The 17,437-nt window shown below is 38.5% G+C and overlaps 2 protein-coding genes across 2 annotated transcripts; one reads left to right on the forward strand and one right to left on the reverse strand.

The window, feature by feature from the left end:
• Positions 1 to 8,406: 8,406 nt before the first annotated feature.
• Positions 8,407 to 10,468, forward strand: ccl25a (chemokine (C-C motif) ligand 25a). The gene is made up of 5 exons (XM_075482224.1): positions 8,407 to 8,456; positions 9,062 to 9,147; positions 9,439 to 9,556; positions 9,669 to 9,765; positions 9,866 to 10,468. Exons 2-5 carry the CDS (start codon positions 9,084 to 9,086, stop codon positions 9,893 to 9,895), a joined length of 309 nt encoding a protein of 102 aa, XP_075338339.1. The 5' UTR covers positions 8,407 to 8,456; positions 9,062 to 9,083; the 3' UTR covers positions 9,896 to 10,468.
• A 2,034-nt stretch (positions 10,469 to 12,502) lies between these two features.
• Positions 12,503 to 17,437, reverse strand: LOC142398260 (serine/threonine-protein kinase NIM1-like). Its single transcript, XM_075482225.1, has 4 exons — positions 16,903 to 17,437; positions 16,468 to 16,743; positions 15,535 to 15,803; positions 12,503 to 14,854 (listed from the first exon to the last, which is right to left on the reverse strand). Exons 1-4 carry the CDS (start codon positions 16,970 to 16,972, stop codon positions 14,099 to 14,101), a joined length of 1,371 nt encoding a protein of 456 aa, XP_075338340.1. The 5' UTR covers positions 16,973 to 17,437; the 3' UTR covers positions 12,503 to 14,098.

The raw sequence follows: 17,437 nt of genomic DNA on the forward strand, positions 1-17,437 counted from the left end.
AGAGAACTACAGACACAAAGACAGATATCACGTATTGTGCATCAGCCTGTTGAAACCCACATTACATAAAATAAAATTATATTCATAGAGAATGTTATCACTATCTAGACATTATAATTGCTACTAAAAGAAACAGCTGGGGGATTATTTTGAAATTGACAAGGTTTATCAGCAATAGGTGTATAAAAACAATGATTTGGTATAAAATGAATACGTTTGAGAGGCAGAATCTCTCAGATGTAAAGATGAACAGAGGGTCGGCATATTACATGAGTCACAGTACATAATATCACACGGAGAATCTGCTGACGTCTCTGCATGCAAGAAACACTGATGAGATCTCCGGGCCCTCAGGAAGCATTGCTCAGAAAACAGGCACGATTCTGTCATGGAAATCACTGCAAGCACTTTGAGACATGGCTGTCTGTGAACGCAGTTTACCGTGCCATCCACAATGTAAAAATGAAAGCTCCACACATATTTGCACATATGCAAAGAAGAAGCCACATGTGAGCATGATCCAGATTCGTCACTGTCCTGTCTGAGCCAAAGCTCATTTTAAATGCACTGAGGCAAAGTGTAAAACTGTGCTGAGGTCAGACGAATCAAAAGATAAAATTCTGTTTGCAAATCACAGATGCCGAGGAGATTGAACATGTTATCAGTGGTTAGCTCAGAAGCCTGCATCTCTGATGGAATCAAAGTGCCAACTTTTGGAGCAACATAGGTTCCCATCCACACAACTTCGTTTTAAGGGGAGCCTCTGGACAGTGCTAAACCGCATTCTGCATCTATTAAAATTGCACGGATTTGTAATTGAAAAGTCCAGGTGCTGTACTGGCCTGCCTGCAGTTCAACAGCTGAAAATATTTAGTGCATCACGAAACACAGAATGCAACAAAGAAGGACTGTTGAGCAACTTAAATCCATAGTCAAATCTCCTCAGTTCCCATAGAGGTCTATGAAAAGAAAAGGGGATGCTACACAGTGATAAACATGACCCCCATGCTAATTTATTTGAGATGTGTTGCTGTCAAATTCAAGACAAGCCCATCATTTTCATAAAACAGTAAAATGTCTCACTTTTAACATTCGACATGAATTCTGTGATGAATAAAGCATTTGTTTATGAGATTTGCAAAAGTTTGAATTCTGTTTTTTATTTACACAGTCTCAACTTTTTTTGGAGTTGGTGTTTTCAAAGGTTAATATTACAAAATGATCCAATGCTGGTTAATAAAAAAGATGAAGAAACATGGATTAGGAGAAAAAAAACACTGCAAATAAAAAATAATCACATGATTGCCTTCTTAGTAAAAGTAAGGTTAGGGAACACTGAATACAGCACTTTTTATTAGCTTTTGTATTGTTCAGTCTCATCCAAAGGTTTTGAGAATGAATCACGCTTCAGATATCCCCTCCAGATAAACTCTAACAAGCCACTGCATGAGTTTAAGCAGTTTGCTACAGAGGGGCCTCTTTTGTCAAGAAAAGGCTTGGTTTGTGCTCTGGGCAGTAACAGTTTCACTTTTGCCAAAGCCAGTGTCCCCATACATCAGTCATCTTTTTGGGGGGACTGTAGGCGAGGGACCTTAACTTAACCTCAGCTGTCTACGGTAGGCTCAGTAACAGTATATTGGAAAAGTGTCTTACATAATCAGTAAATTTTTTTAGAGATGAGAAACCTGACTTCATGCCCACCTCATGTATAATGTGCTGTTTTGAGACATTCCAAAACATCAGATACTCTTTCTTACATAATATGCTTTCCTCCCCCCAGACAATTGTAACTAACACCTAAAAATGAAACCCAACGGGGATTTCACAGAAGACACAAAGATAAGTGTGATTACATTACAAGATTCAATAGAATCTTATTTGTTTTGTGGTAAGACTGTATAATTGGTCTTATCTAATAAGAGATGCCAATGGAAGAACATGGCTTCAGGGCATTCCTTTTTTTTTCACAAGATAGAATAAAACAACATGTTGAATTCAACTATATTTGGTGCAGAATTGTAAAAAAATGTGCGTACCAACATGGTCAGGTCAGTCCAATTTACACCTGTTGTTAGGCACACTTCATTTGTGTTTCAATCCAAATACTAAAAAAGAGCAGCTAGACCTGCCTGGTACCTCGCCTCTTGCTCGGTATCACCAAAGATAAGCTCAGGGATCTGTAATTTGAAATATAATTCACGGTTTAACTGGTTCTGGTTCAGCTCATAGGTCTTCGGTATCATGAAGGCCCTTTTACTTCTCACTGGGATGTTCTGACATTAAAAAAGTTGGAAAAAGCTAACCTGCTTTAGAACAGATTCTGTAAGAGATGGGCACATCTAAGCACCACCTCCTGACAGTCAACTCTCTTGGAAAATGGGTAAAACAGACACGTTTGTCTGAATATGGAGAGTGCCATATGCCGACATTTTTTAAATCATCTGTGGAGCCTGCAGTTGATCATGTGCATGTCCAGAAGTAAAAAGGACAGAAGAAAAAAAAGGCAGTTTTGTTAAAACAACCTCCAAGCAAACACTCACTGCTTACCATCACGTGGTTGGTTAACTTTTTGGGTCCTTTACCACAGGCCTGTGCAGTATCATTGCTGTTCCAAAGACTGTGTTCTTCCCTGTTCTGCCCACTTGATTCTGACTTTACATGTATGCCTTACCTGTCTGCATCTTACATCCTCCTACTATGTGCTGGACTGTGATGGAGGCCTCCTTACACAACCTGCACGTGGGGTCCCGTTTGGTGTGGCAGACCCTGGCCTCAATTGCTCTTGTGCTCAGGGCCTGTTCTAGTGCTGCCATGATTGGTGCCTCTGTGCTGTCTTTCAGACCAGCCTTTACTAACAACTGGTAGGACTTTTTTAAGTCAGCCTATTCTTCAATCTGTTTGGCAGTACATACTATACATGGGCCTAATCTTACATTATAGGTACTTCTCTTTCTTCTCTCTGTTGCTCAGTTTCCGCTGCCTGAGGCATTCACTCTGCAGTTCATGAAAGGGGGGCCATTTTCCTGGTGTAAAAAAAAAAACTCATGACAGCTAGCACAACCTTAAGTCCTTTTGATTCTTTTCCTCAATGTGTCCTCTGATTTGTCTTTTTCAGGTACATTGCAATCTACAAATGGATGGTTGCAACAGAACTAAGTGTTAAATCACTATCATAATTCTGTCTACAACACGTGAGACAGGCCTGTTCTCATCAATGCTGAAGCTTTTTTTTTTTTTTTACACTGAGTGCCAAAGTAAAGAGTCCCAGGCACTGATAAATGGCTTCTCGGACAGTTCTTCTTTCAAATGCATGTTAACTGAAAGCAACATTGAAGGGATAAAGCAACATATCAAATTGTCTAACAGGAATGCTGAAGACAACACAGTGTATCATTACAGGGACTGAGTCCAAGTCTTCTTGGCAATGGACCATCATATTCTGACAGTCAGTGCTATTAATCCATCAGGATTTTTCAAAGATGTAAGCCAAGAATAGAGATCACTGCCAACCTTTTTTCTTCTGAAGTTACAGTTGTCTTGCCAATTAATGTTCTTCTCATTGTGACTGGGATCAAGCCTAAAAATCTATCAGGAAACACTTGCACAGCAAAAGTAGAATTGCACAACAAGACCAGAGAAATTTGTGAATAAATCATATGAAACCAAATATATATGAAATACTCCAAAGCCTGGATGGCATACTGAGAGAATTAGATTATTCTCTAAATATTTTCGTATGACATTGCGCACATTAGTGCATTATGATGTAGTTAACAACTAAAGTACCTGTATCCTGCAGTCAAAGGAAGTGCAAAGAAAATCCCAATGCAGCGCCTCACTGGATGTTAACAGATATTGTTTGCGATGGTAAAAACACAAATAGTGATATACCCTGTCAGACGTCCACTCAGGCACTGAAGGGTCATGGGCATCTGTCCCATAGCATTTAACCGAAATCCTCCTGGAAAAGGCAATTTTCAGGAATTATAAGAACTAAAAAAAAGTCTGAGTGGACATGCAATATGGCAATACTGACAAGTGTTTTTAACGCAAGATTTCACAACATCCTAGTCAAGTTCTTCTTCCAAAAATGCTGACAAGTGTTCATTTATTTTTACTTGAGCATCACATTGTCACAGACCGTAGCCATGTTGCCTATGCCACAGCTCCCCTGAAGCATGACTTGCTCCTCGCCAGAAATGTCAACACACTAAGCCAGTGTTTTCCAGTTCTGGTCTCCTTGCACCAGCATACTTGATTCACATAAATGAGGCAGTTCAGTAGCTCGTCACCAAGCTCTGCAGAAGCTTGGAAAAGATCCATTCATTTGAATCAGGTGTGTTAAAGAAGTGGAAACCAGTAAAACATGCAGGGCAGAGGGGCCTGAGGATATAGACTGCTACAACTGTGACTGTACATTTGTGAAAAAAAAAAAGGTATTCTATGTGGAGCTTTTTAAATCTGTCGCTATGCATACAGGCACATGCAGAGTTTGCACCAATCTCAGGTGTTTACTCGCTTCCAAACTCCCCACATACCATTCTGATGGATGACATGTGGAAAGAAAGCACAGTCCACAAACCACAACCCACAGGGTCCAAGGATTTATTGCTAAGGCCTGTAACAACACACTTCAGGTGTTCCGATGTTCTTTGTTTATGCTTCATGCTCTGACTGCAAAGAGCTCTTTTAGTTGCATTTTGATTGCTCTTTATATATATATATATATATATATATATATATATATTTACATATATTTAACTTTTATTTAACCAGGAACATTGAACTGTTGAGATCTAAAATTTCTTTTGCAAGAGTGTTCTAGCCAAGACAGGCACCAAGCCCTTCGTACACAACAGTACACGCATGAACAAGACCTTCCAAAAAAGCTGACAGAAACCACTTTCATCACAAAGCCAAAGAAGTGTGAAAAACAGTGAAGAATGAAAAAGCATGGGTAAAAAACACAGACAGTAGTTGCCTTAAAATCTTATGATTCCTGACACTTAGTTTCACTTCATCTAAGTCAAAGTGGACAAAGCAAATCTCGATCCACCACAACTTTTATGGGAAGGCAGAGGAAAAAAATAGACTGTCTTCAAGTAATAGTGATAGAGTGTGTGTTTACTGAAGGTGAACATTTGCGTAAATGATGGAAATCCTGAATCTTGAAGAGTAAATTATGTAACCCCAAACCATGAATATTAATTCTACTAACCATCTATATTTTGAACATTTAATCCTTAGCATTTGTGCGTGAGATCAGAGCAGCAGTAAAAGGACTGTGAAAACAAAGGGATGGGTCTTTGACTGCACTGAAGTGAACAGACAAATGTCTCTGTCCACTGCCTCCTACATCTATATAAGTCTTTATATCTATGAAGGTCATATACCAAAATATGAAATGTGGATGTCTTGATGGGTGTAGTGGGACGTTGAACGAATTGAGTCAGAAACATATAAGAATATAATCATTGTACTCTCTTTGAGCTTTATACAGAACCTACATTGTTTTACACTGTGGACCAATATGAATGGACACTCAACCATGCCAGTCAAATTAGTGGAGGGTAAGACGCACACAGTGGTCTTACCCTCCAGTGTATTCCCTCTTTGCTGTGTTGCAGCAGTTTCAGTAAAATTGAATGTTTAATATATTGTATCACTTTGTGCGGACCAGTTTTACAGCAAGTAACTTTTGTTTTAAGTGAACCTGCCACCAACTGGGACTTCAGGGGTTTAACTGCAGAGAGATGTGGACACACTGTCACAGGCATACTGAATCTGTATGTTATGTTAATGACTTATTGTAAGTAATTTCTCACAGTTATATCTACAGAAATTAACAGTTTTCTAAAATGTATAATGTTATGATAATAAACTATTTATATTTCTCTTTTCTAAACAGATTTTACGATGTCCTTCACACAGCTTTCAGTCTGATGCCATTACTTCTACTGTTTACATCTATCAGCCATAACCTCATGATCATCCCTCTATTAGTAAGTAGGTCCCTCTTTTTTATCCTCAAGAGCTCTAGCCAGAAATTGATCCTTTGATCCCTGTAGATTGTGGCATGGGGTCTTTGAGGATTAGGCTTGCCTCTCAGAAACATCATTAGATCCCATTGGATCGGTGTCTTGGGAGTTTGAAGGCCAAGCAAACATCTCAGACTCTTTGCTGTGTTCTTAAAGTCATTCTTGAGCACTTTTTGCTATCTTGCTGAAAGGGAGGGCTTTTTCTGTTTTAAACATGTTTAACTAGGTGGTATGTATTAAAGTAACATATGTAAAAGCCAGGATGTAGAAGTTCCCAGCAGAAGATTGCCGACCATTGACTTTGCCTGTCAATGGTCAGAATATTATGATTTATTAGTGTACATTTGTGACCACAATGGCATATAACTTATTAACTTCTTATTTCCTGAATGCTCCAAGGGTCAAAATAGTATTATAGTATCTGACTGAATTCTATTGGTGCTTAGATAATCAGCCGCCTTTATGATCTGATAAAGCTTTTGTGCTGTTGGGGATTTCCACACGAAAGTGATGAGCAAAGGCAAGATTTTCACCTTCTAGCCTCACATATCTACATGATCCTCTATGGAATTTCTGTTTAAACTTTGAGGACTGATGAATGGAACATGCTTTTTCTTGGCTTGTTGGTTAAAGTCAGTGAAAAAGAGAAACTAAAAGACAAACCAGTGCTTTTTAAATATAACTAGATAATCATTTCTGCTTGCTTAGACATCTTGTTGCCAGATGAAGCTTAGAAATGATTTCTCAGCAAGTTTTTAAAAAGTGAAAGTGCGATGCAGCCAGTTAAGCCTTTTGTGCTGCTATAGTATATGCTATATTCGTTGGGTCGGTATGACACATTAATGCATGATACATTTTTCCAAAGCAGCTCATATGTCTGTTATAATATCTGCATTTTATTTTGGTCAGCAGCACAATTTCTCTTTGCCTATGTGTTAAGCTTATTATGTTTAATGTTGACATCAATCTACCTAAAAATATCTGCTTTTAAAAAACTTTACCATCACTGATGATTTATTATTCATAATTTGACTGAACTTGCTTCTGCCATTTAAACACAGAGGACATTTTTGTTTAGTTTTTTTCACATCTTTTTATCCTTTTTTTTCATTAGTATTTTCACTGTGAAAGGCAATTTTGATATGTTTGACTGAGTGCTTTCTTTTTCTGCCCTGAATGGTATCATAAGTGCACATCTATTGTAATTAGGCAGTCATTAACCACTCCTGTGCATAATCCTTGTGCGTAGTTGCTGATAGTTTCACTTTGGAACCGTTTCAGAGCAGTTTACTCGCAATTCTCCAAGGCAAGTATCCTAAAGACCCCAGGCATGCGCCACCTTTTTATCTTTAGCTCATTTTGACCCAATTGTGAAGCTGCAGTAAATGAGGACTATCTTACGAACATTGTTGTAAAACTGGATGAGGTCTCCCTTTTCTTCTTGTGCATAAGTGGATTCTCTGCAGGCACTCATTGACTGGGGATTCTAAATTGACCATAGAAGTGAGTGAGTGCGCAAGGTTGTTTATCTTGTTGTGTTCGCCCTGTGATGGACAAGCAACCTGTCCAGGATGTACTTTGGCTCTCTCTTGATGGCAGCCCCCTGTGACCCTGAGTAAAGCAGGTGTAGAAAATGAATGAATGATAAAGTAAATTGGACCATTCAGAGCTTTATTGCTTTTTGCAAACAAAGTCATTATAAAATGCTTTGGATGCTGTTTAGCACAATTGTTCCTATGGTAGAACATTTTGGATAAGAAAGTTATGAAAGACTGAATTGCCTGAGGGTCTTAACTCGCCCTTGTGGAGACTGAATATTTCTCAACGCATAACTGTCAATCAAAAGGGATTTAAACTTTCAAGAGTTTACAATCACAGTAACTCCGGGCAACATGCAAGTAAATTTAGTAAAGATATGTGTGTTTCCAGTTACTAAATCAATGAAGACATGTGTGAGCTCCTTCCTCTATATACACAAACACACCTTTTTATTCACCTTAACCTTTTTTTTTTTTTTTTATTCAAAACTGTCATCTTGTAAAATCGGAAAAGTCCTTCTCTTATCTTTTTCTCTGTCACAAGTACACCTAAGGTTCTATTTCTACAAAATCTTAGGGGTGGGGGCGGGTGGAGACACATCTTAAGACTAATTGTTAAATACAGTAACACAGAAAATTCTTTATGTCCATCATGAGCTCAATGGGCGAGCTTAAAAAAACACAAATATTGTGCTCAAGTGAAATTTGAAAAAGGAAAGAAGAAGAAGAAAGATGAGCTCAGGTACAAAGTTTAGTCACTTTTATGGGAATATGATCCCTGGCAGAAAGCCCATTTGCTGAGGGCTTTATAAGAGAGCGTTGTCTGCACAGGCTGACAGACCCAAGACTGGAGAGCCTCGATCTACATATAGTATCAGAGGTGAGTAACCTGTAAATTCTCTTATGTACAGAGACATGCACTCTGTTTTTATCTCTATTTTGGAGGGTGTTTTCACTTATCTGCAAAAGTCAGTAGTGTTGTACCAGATTAGTTTAATTAGTTTTATATATTTGGTTGTATTGTATCTCAACCTTACCTTAATAATGACAGCACACAGTAACATAGCTCCCAGGCAAATGGGATCAAAATGTCATATTTCAAGAGTCGTGGTAAATGCTCATCTCTCTTAGGTCTTAATATTTTGGACATCTGCGACTCACAATAAAATCAAATTTTGGCCTCACCAAAAACTTTAAAAAAGCACAAATTCAGTAACATTCAATGCAAATATGCTTTCAGAGGTGAGATCGCTTTCTTCAACAAGAAGCGCAAAGCCTTGTAATCTAAAGCAGATTTGTTTGCAAATAAAAGCTGGGAAGAGAAAAGTTGATAGATACATACAGTGTGTGCAACCCATGTTAAGTGTTTAAAGTTCAAAGGTTCATATGTGAATGGAGAGTGCGTGGGAGTGGCTGAGGTGCAATAATCACTGTGATAAGGCTGACAATTTATTTTCTTTCTGGTATTCTTTTTTTTCCTTCCAGAGCTGCCGCCACAGACTTCACCATGAGGTTCAACACTCTGTTTTTCCTGCTCATCATTTCTTTTGTCTGTCTTGCATTGGCACAAGGTAAGGCCTTATGGAAAAGCCGCTGGTATCTGTAAATATTTACTCATTTCCAGCATGTAATAAAGAGCAGTGAAGACACAACAAAGATAAAAGAAGGGTCAATGAGTGTGTTTATAGCCTAAGTACTTGTGTGGGTAGATGTGAGCTCTCTATGCTCTTATTGCTTTGTTTAAAGCCCCAAAAAATGTCTAATTCTATCATTTTGGGGTTTTTTTGCAAATGGCATACAGAATCTCTCATTGTGCTCAGAATGTGGTGGCTCTTAATTTGACTGGATTTCTGATCTTTCAGTCTCCTACGATGACTGCTGTCTTAAGTATGTGAAAAAAATGAACAAAGGCACTCAAAGACATGCAGTGAAGTACAGACATCAGAAGCCAGATGGGGGCTGCAACATCTCTGCTGTAATGTAAGTACACGTGCAAAAATGATAAGAACATCAGTCTTCAAGCAGAACCTTCCTGGAGTTTTGCAACGTTGCTTCTAAAACTGAATATTCGATCGCTTTAATTGTCTTTTAGCTTCATCATGAGGAAGGGACGTATGTTTTGCACAAACCCCAGTGACACATGGGTCAAAGAACTGATGCTGAAGATTGACGAAAAGGAAGCCAGAAAGGTAATTACTGAAGATCGGTCTTGACTTGAGGATAAATTATGAAATAAGAAAAGAACAGTATGAACAGATGTTGAAATGGATGTCTTTTTTTTTTTTATAGCACCATCAGCACAGTTCAAAGAGTGGCTGAGGGCGACTGCTCGCTACAATTAACCTCATTCCGCTTTCTGCCCACTTCAATCATTTCGTTGAGCAATGAGCAGATTTATGGTGGTTTTATGGCGTCTTACTGGAAGGCAGTGGAGGAGGCTGGCCAAAGAATTGCTGCAGCACAACTTTTGCTTTCACTTATCATTAAGATATAAGTCAAAAGCTTGTCTATAGTTGCTTGTCATGAGGATTGGACTGAAGCTGACTGACCACCACATTACACATATTAACGCGTTTAAATGCATGGTTGCTTCACGGGAAACATTTATGACACTTTTCAGACCTTCTCAGACATCAGATATTAAATAAGCTACTTGATTATATAAATGGTGATGGAGATTAATTTATACATGTAATATTACGTGATCTATTTCATCCGGAATATGTCCACATGTCTATCATGTACTTGTATATGTGAAATCTCAAGTTGTATATGACATTTTGAAAAGGAGAAGCTCTGTCTTAATTTCCACTTTACTTTTTTTGTGTTTATCTTTTCATACATGTTGTATATAGGTTTTAGGACAGTTAATGTTTTACAATAAAATCATTCCAACAATAAACACACTTTGTTTTGTTATTTCAGTGCTGTTTATATGTTCATATAAAGGATGATGTTTAAGGAAAGAGAGGGCCGCAGTCCTTTTGTCTAAGAAATTTATGCAGCCTAACCTTGAATTATTTGGAAAATGAGAAACATCTAACTACGTGTCCCCATTTTTTGTTTATTACTGTTTTCAGCGAATTGAATAGAATTATTCCTCCCACCACCCAAAAACATGCACGTTAGGTTAATTGGTGTCTCTAAATGGTCCCTAAGAGTGTGTGTGTGTGGTGGTTTGTCTCGTTTGTGTCTGTGTGGCCCTGTGATGGACTGGCATGTCCAGGGTGTACCTGCATCAGGCGAGACCACTGGGATAGGCTCCAGCCCCTCGCGACCTGACTGACGGATTAAGCGGATATAGAAAATGGATGGATGGATGGATTAATAGAATTATTTTGTATTATCAGTTCCCTGCAGTAACAGTGCAAACATTTACTTGTCTGCACAAGGTGTGGCCTCCTTTAAATACACTTTAACGAAACACACAGTGCACCCTGACTCTGTGCAAGCAGTAAATGTGTAACTATAGTCTCACCTTAAAGGGCATTGAATTGAAACTTTTCTGCAGATTGCTGCAATAAAAAGACATGCATGGTTGTTTATTGTAAATTATGTCGTGAAGTGACATGGTCACTGCTTTACCAGATGGTGCTTAAATCCCTCTTTCCACAGTGTGGTGGCTTTTTATGTTTCCTATTAAGACTGCCTGCATTTCAGTTCAGTTATGCACGTGATATTCAACTAACAAATCAAGCTCTCATTTGACAGCAGTTCAAAACTTCTGCAAAAACAAAGCAAGCGCAGTCAATTTCATTCAGCGCATCTGTAACAGCAGTGATTTAAAGCCCTATTTGATCTGGATTTACCCATTGTTTCATATGCTTCTCTCTCATCTCCATGGGCATTTACAGGAATTGCCGGGACTTGCAGGTGATAAAATCTTAAAGTATGATGCAGGGTGTTTGACGTTGCTGTCTCTGGGAGATTGATGACTTCCACTCATTGGTGCTTTGTAAAGGTATCGTCTTGCAAACAGCAAGATGGAGCAAAGATACAGTATATTTCAATGAAAAAAGAAGTGAGGCCCTACAGGCCTATGCTGTAATTGTAATATTTGCTAACAAAAGGTAAGATAGCAACCCTTTTCATCTCCTGTCAGCTCTTCTCACGTGAAAAACAGGTGGGAGAAAAAGTTGTTTTTTTAAAAACAGCTTTAACGTCATCCAGTTAAGATTTAAAAGCATAGAATCTTCTACACACTGCTGAAATGTTTGTTTGAATGTGTTGCCAACTTAGCTCAGAGGCAAAGGTGATGGATAGCCTAACAAATACAAGATAATTACCAACGCATTAACTGCTTATAGAATATTGATGGACATCCAAAATGACATTGAGTTTGGCTAATAGATGCACCACCCTCGTAGGTTCAAGAATTGAGTTGCATCTTGAAAAGGGTTGACGTGCCAAAGCTTTGCTTGTTCTTGTTTAAATCGCAATGATGTTGACAAAAATGCTGTGGTCTTTGTTTTTTCATGCTGAGGCAAAAAGAATTTGCTCTCTGGCAACATGAGCAGAAATGTAACCCTTTTTTTTTCCTTTAACCTGTGAAAGAAAAGTATGAAAACATAATCTAGAGATGCCTATTTGCCCTAAAAGAAGTGTGGTGGATTACAACAAATTAGATATTTCAACACATACTGGAAACTGAAAAGCTGCGAACCTGAAGAAATCAATTATTACAGGAAGCCTGAAAAATAGAAATAAAAAGTCAGAGCACACATTGGGCCTCTTGATTCTATAAAAGTGCGTGCTAGTTTGGTGCCAAGCATCAACATCTATAATTGAGTTATAAATCATGATTCCTTTCAAAGTTTAGGAAAGTGAAATTAGTCAAAACAAAGATGAAAGCAGACATAAAACAATGCTCAACACAAAGTTATTTGGAAATGACGTCATATTTATTGGAATAATATTTTGTGCGAACATGTCATGACATCTACTGTCTTTCACTCTGAGCAGTAAGTACAGTAAATCATATATACTGCGCTAAAATTCACATTCCTCACCTGTAAAGGTGATCTAAAACTTGAGGAAAGTTCATACACTTTAGCTTTAGTTTCAGAAAGATTCTTGAGATCAAAATCAAAGTAGTGCAAGGATATATATCACACAGACAGCATTATGAGGGAGAGACGGTCCTTGTCAGAATTATTGGCACCCCTTCATTTTAAGCACATAACCGTAAATATCTTCAGACAAAAATCCAATTTTGTTCAGTCATTATATATTTCAATAAAATATTTTAGTTAACAGTACAAAAAAAAACATGATTACCATGAAAGGTTTATTTACAGGACCATTAGCAAAGGTGGCGGTGTTTCCATAAATGTTTAGAATTGCATTTTAAAATTGCAAATTCAAGAAACTTCGATGAAAAAAAGCAAAATTTGAGAAAACGTCCTAAATTTTCCAGATGGAAATACTTGGTGAAATATTCTCAAAGAATGATGTTACTTAAATGACAGATTACATTAAGAATCAGCTGTTTCTGCATCTAGAAAATAAATATGACTAAGTCATATTATAGAAATGTATATATGACATATATTATTGATGTATTAGAAAAATAAAACTTGTTTCTGAAGACCCCGCTCCATTTTTGTTTTTGTATGGCCAAGGCAGCGGGATTTTATGCATAGTAATAAAATCCATTAATCTATGTAGGTCCTTTTCTGGCAAAAAAGTGTCTTATAGCCATGCAAAGTGGCCAATACCAGCATCTGCTGATGACATTACAAAGCCTAATTTGTTCTCTTTAAACCAGGTAATAGGTAAAGATTCCCTTGACAATTGAATGTAGCTAATAATGGTATTGCTTTAGCTGCTTGTTTGAATGGCTATTTTCTCATATTAATTTTTTACAAATAATTGCTGCTCTAAATTAATCTCAAATAGTTATTTTCAAGAAAAGATGAATATAAATAATAGTCTACAACAAAAGTTATCTAAATGTCGTTTAGATTTTCTCTGACATACAATAACCTTGTGTAAAAATACTATACTTTTGATTGACATTTTGTGAGTGACTTTCACAAACTTATGAATAAAAAACCCTCATGTGGTTTTGATGTTCCTACATTCTTGTTACCTTATGCTTAAGGGGTACTCAGTGGGTGAGTGGTTGCCCTCGAGAAATTTCTGTTATGCTCTGTTGGTTTATTACAGCTTGCATTGCAAGAAATTAGTATGTTGTTTCTGTGGCCAAAAAAGTGCCAAGTACTTTCATGGAGTTTGCCACTGTGTACACCTGCATACACAGAAGCCCCGTGAGAAAGGAGGATAACATTGCAAAAATGACCCCTTCCACTGGAGTTACAACTTTGGTTTCTATACTTCTGTTTGTGTATAAATTAAACAATGGAATACGGGTATTAAGTGCAGCTTAAAGGGGATTTAAACCCACATTATACTGTATGCACAGAGATGCATGTTTAACCGATTCTCTCTTCCATCTGTTAGAAAGGAGGAACAAAGGTGCATACTTCTCAAATCTTTGGACGATTCTTGTGATATGTTAACCTACATAATGCTACAGACCACAGAGTGGCGCTTGAGCAGCATGCCATCTGAGCCTGATATCCGTCTGAGTCTGTTCCGGGACACTCTGGTGTGTGCCTGACTGAAACCCACAGCCTCCATAGTTCTCCTCTTCTGGATTCGATGGAGCAAAATTCGATAGGCCCCAGTGATGGGGCTTCTCAAGTCATGGCTGCTGTTGAGAAGATGACCCTTTGTGATGCCAAGATCCTCCAGGCTTGCCTTCACAGTCAGTTCATCTGTAGTGAGCGCGTAGTTGTAATCGACAAGGTAGGAGGGTGTAGGTCTATAAGGTGTGTATGCCTGGGGGTATTTAATGCCTTTCATCCAGTTGCTAGCCATAAGCTTTGCCATACTGAGGCGGTCCACAGGAACTGGCCTGAGGAGGCCCTTAATGATCTCCTGGCAGGATTGGGAAACATAGGAGGGGATGGCATATGAGCCCTGCAGGATACAACACTTCAGCCTGCTTGTAGTTGTAGCTTTGAATGGCATAGTGGCAGTCACCATAAAGTACAGCAAAACACCCAATGCCCAAATATCTGCATACTGTCCAATGTATCCTTTATCTTTAAAGAGTTCTGGGGCCGCGTAAGGTGGAGAGCCACAGAATGTGTGAAGTACATCAGTGGCGCAGCAAGATGTACTAAAACCAAAGTCCCCCACTTTAATGCAGTATGTGTTGGTATAGAACACATTCTCAGCCTTCAGGTCCCTGTGGATAATATTATTATCATGCTGGAAAAGGAGAAAAAAAAGACATGTTATTGAAAGTATGAGAATTGTAAATATAAGTCACAAATCATTTTATCCTTCGTTCAAAAACACTAAAATGAACATATTAATCTAATAAAGGTTTAGCCAATCTGATCTCAGCACAGTCCACAGCACAATGTTCTTCAGTGTCACAAAAATTTGCTCAAATATTGTAGAATTACTATGTTGTCTCATAACTTACAAACATGAATTGTGACACTGCTTCATATTAGACAAGTGGACAAATGTACCAAATACACATTATTGGTTAGTCTTGGTTGGTTCAGAGAGTGTGAAATAGTGACATCTAGTGGCTTAGATGCAGATTGCATTGAAGTGATAGCCTCCTGCCTCAATCTTACCCCCAAACAGGCGTGAGAAAACTACGGTGGCTGTGGTAAACATGAAAAACCTCCTTTCGGGACAGTTTGGCTTTCTCTTATGGGTTAATGTAGAAACATGGTGTTTCAACATGGGGGACTGTAAGGAGGAGCATCCACAACATTTATAAATATGATAGGATTCTTCTTATACAATGAAAAAAAATTAAAGGTGTTACAAACTCCAGTTGTTTTGATACTTTGCTCAGGGTTTTTTCCTTTGTTATTGTTTTCATCTAAATAATTCTCACATTATTCACTCAAAATCCGCTTTTCACTCACCATATGCTTGACTGCAGACAGGACCTGTGAAAACACAAGTTTGCTCTCCAGATCTGAAAGGCGTCCCCTGTTGCTGATATGGGAGAACAGCTCCCCTCCGCTTGCATACTCCATCATCAGATAAAGCCGCTTGTATGTTTCCACCACTTCATACAAGCGCACTATATTGGGGTGAGCAAGCCTCTCCATGCAAGCGATTTCAGTGGCAAAAAGCGCTTGTGAGCATTTGTCCAGACGCTCTTTATCCAGGACTTTTACTGCAACCCTTTCTATTAGGTGAAGATAGACAGAGAAAGGCAGTGAGGCAACATGGAGTCAAACCTTTCCTATTAATAAATCTTCCTTTTGTTATCATGTAATGTTTGTTTTGGCCTTCTTGTATGTGTTGATCTTGGCCTGTATTAAAACGCCAGAAGGCCTGTGTATTAGCATCACTGCCATGGTACACAAAAGCTGAGAAGGCTGAAAACATAAAGGATTAGTATGTGGCTGGCTGAAGAGATTAAAATTGGATCTAATATGAAGGCTTATGTCACATATGAATTGTTTAACATATTCTAATGTATTCAGCTTCAGCAAGTTATCACAACCTGTTTTCATTGGCAGTGTTTGCAGTGGTGCCTCTAATGTTATACCTTTAAGAGGTGCTAAGGATCTGATGTTTTCTGAGCAATTTGTCATCACTCTATGGTGATGTCAATATAATCTAAAAAATTCACTTAACTCCTCCTTTAAAGTAATTTATAAACACTGATGCTAATGAAGCAACATGTCTCAAATTTGAACTTTGAATCATCAACAAATGCACAGAAATTTGAATATGTTGGCTAAAAGGCTATGATTTTTCAAAACCTTTGTTCATATGTCCTGCCTGATCACTGAAACAGTGAATATGAGGAGCTTACAAAAAGGCAAAGCATCCAAAAATCTCACCTTTGGTCAGGTCATGTATTCCCAATCTAACGTGGGAGAAGTTGCCAGAGCCAATCTCCCCTCTCAGCTCGTAAAACCCCACTCGCCGTCCGCATATCAGATCATTCATCACCCTCTCTGAATGGGTCAGATCGCGCAAGGCCTTCCCGATAGCTGTGTGCTGTATGGCCTCCTCATCCTCTGTCGCCTTCTTGTTTGTGTCCACCTTTGTGTTCTCCTTTTGGAGCGTCAGGATGACCATTTCTTCCAAGTTGGGATTTGTCTTTGAGTTAGCCCCTGAAATGGAAAAAGAAATCATGTTAGTGTTATGCTCTTGGATGTCCTGTAATGCCAATAATTTGGAATGATTACTTTCTGTATTAGACAGGGTTTAATCATGGTGTGCTCACGCAATAAAACTGCATAATTGAAATAAAGGGGTGTATCTGTCCTTACATGTTTTCCCTTTTATGTTCCTCTTGCACTTCTCGGTGCTGATGGTATTCTTTCTGTTGTTTAAATACATGATTTCGATCCAGCCCACCAACAGTCACTTTGTTCTTCTGTCCTCTTGCAGATTTTTTGAAAACCGAAGGGTTGGCAAACTTCCAACAAGAAGACATAAAACTACAATATAAAAACTATTTGCATGCATCAGGAAAAATCCTCCTCAACGATGTTTCTTGAATTATCAACTGCTTGTCCAGATGCTGCTGTTGTACAGCTGCTCCTTTTCAACAGCTCACTCTGTGTGCAGCAGAGATGTCTCATGGTGTGTAATCAAGAACTGCTACATAATGCCCTGTAATCCCTGAGTGTTGGACTCCTCCCATGAAGACAGACAAAAGACAAGCTTCCTTAACCCCTAGACATGAACATACCACCTGATGCAGGTCCTTGAACAAGGGATTATCTTTACAATGCCAGGCATGCTACAATTATTATAGTTTGTGGTCAGCAAGCTGGAGTAAGGATATAAAGTCTCCTGTGA

The sequence above is a fragment of the Odontesthes bonariensis genome, chromosome 14 (assembly GCF_027942865.1).
Source record: "Odontesthes bonariensis isolate fOdoBon6 chromosome 14, fOdoBon6.hap1, whole genome shotgun sequence".
In the NCBI taxonomy this organism is placed as follows: Eukaryota; Metazoa; Chordata; class Actinopteri; order Atheriniformes; family Atherinopsidae; genus Odontesthes; species Odontesthes bonariensis.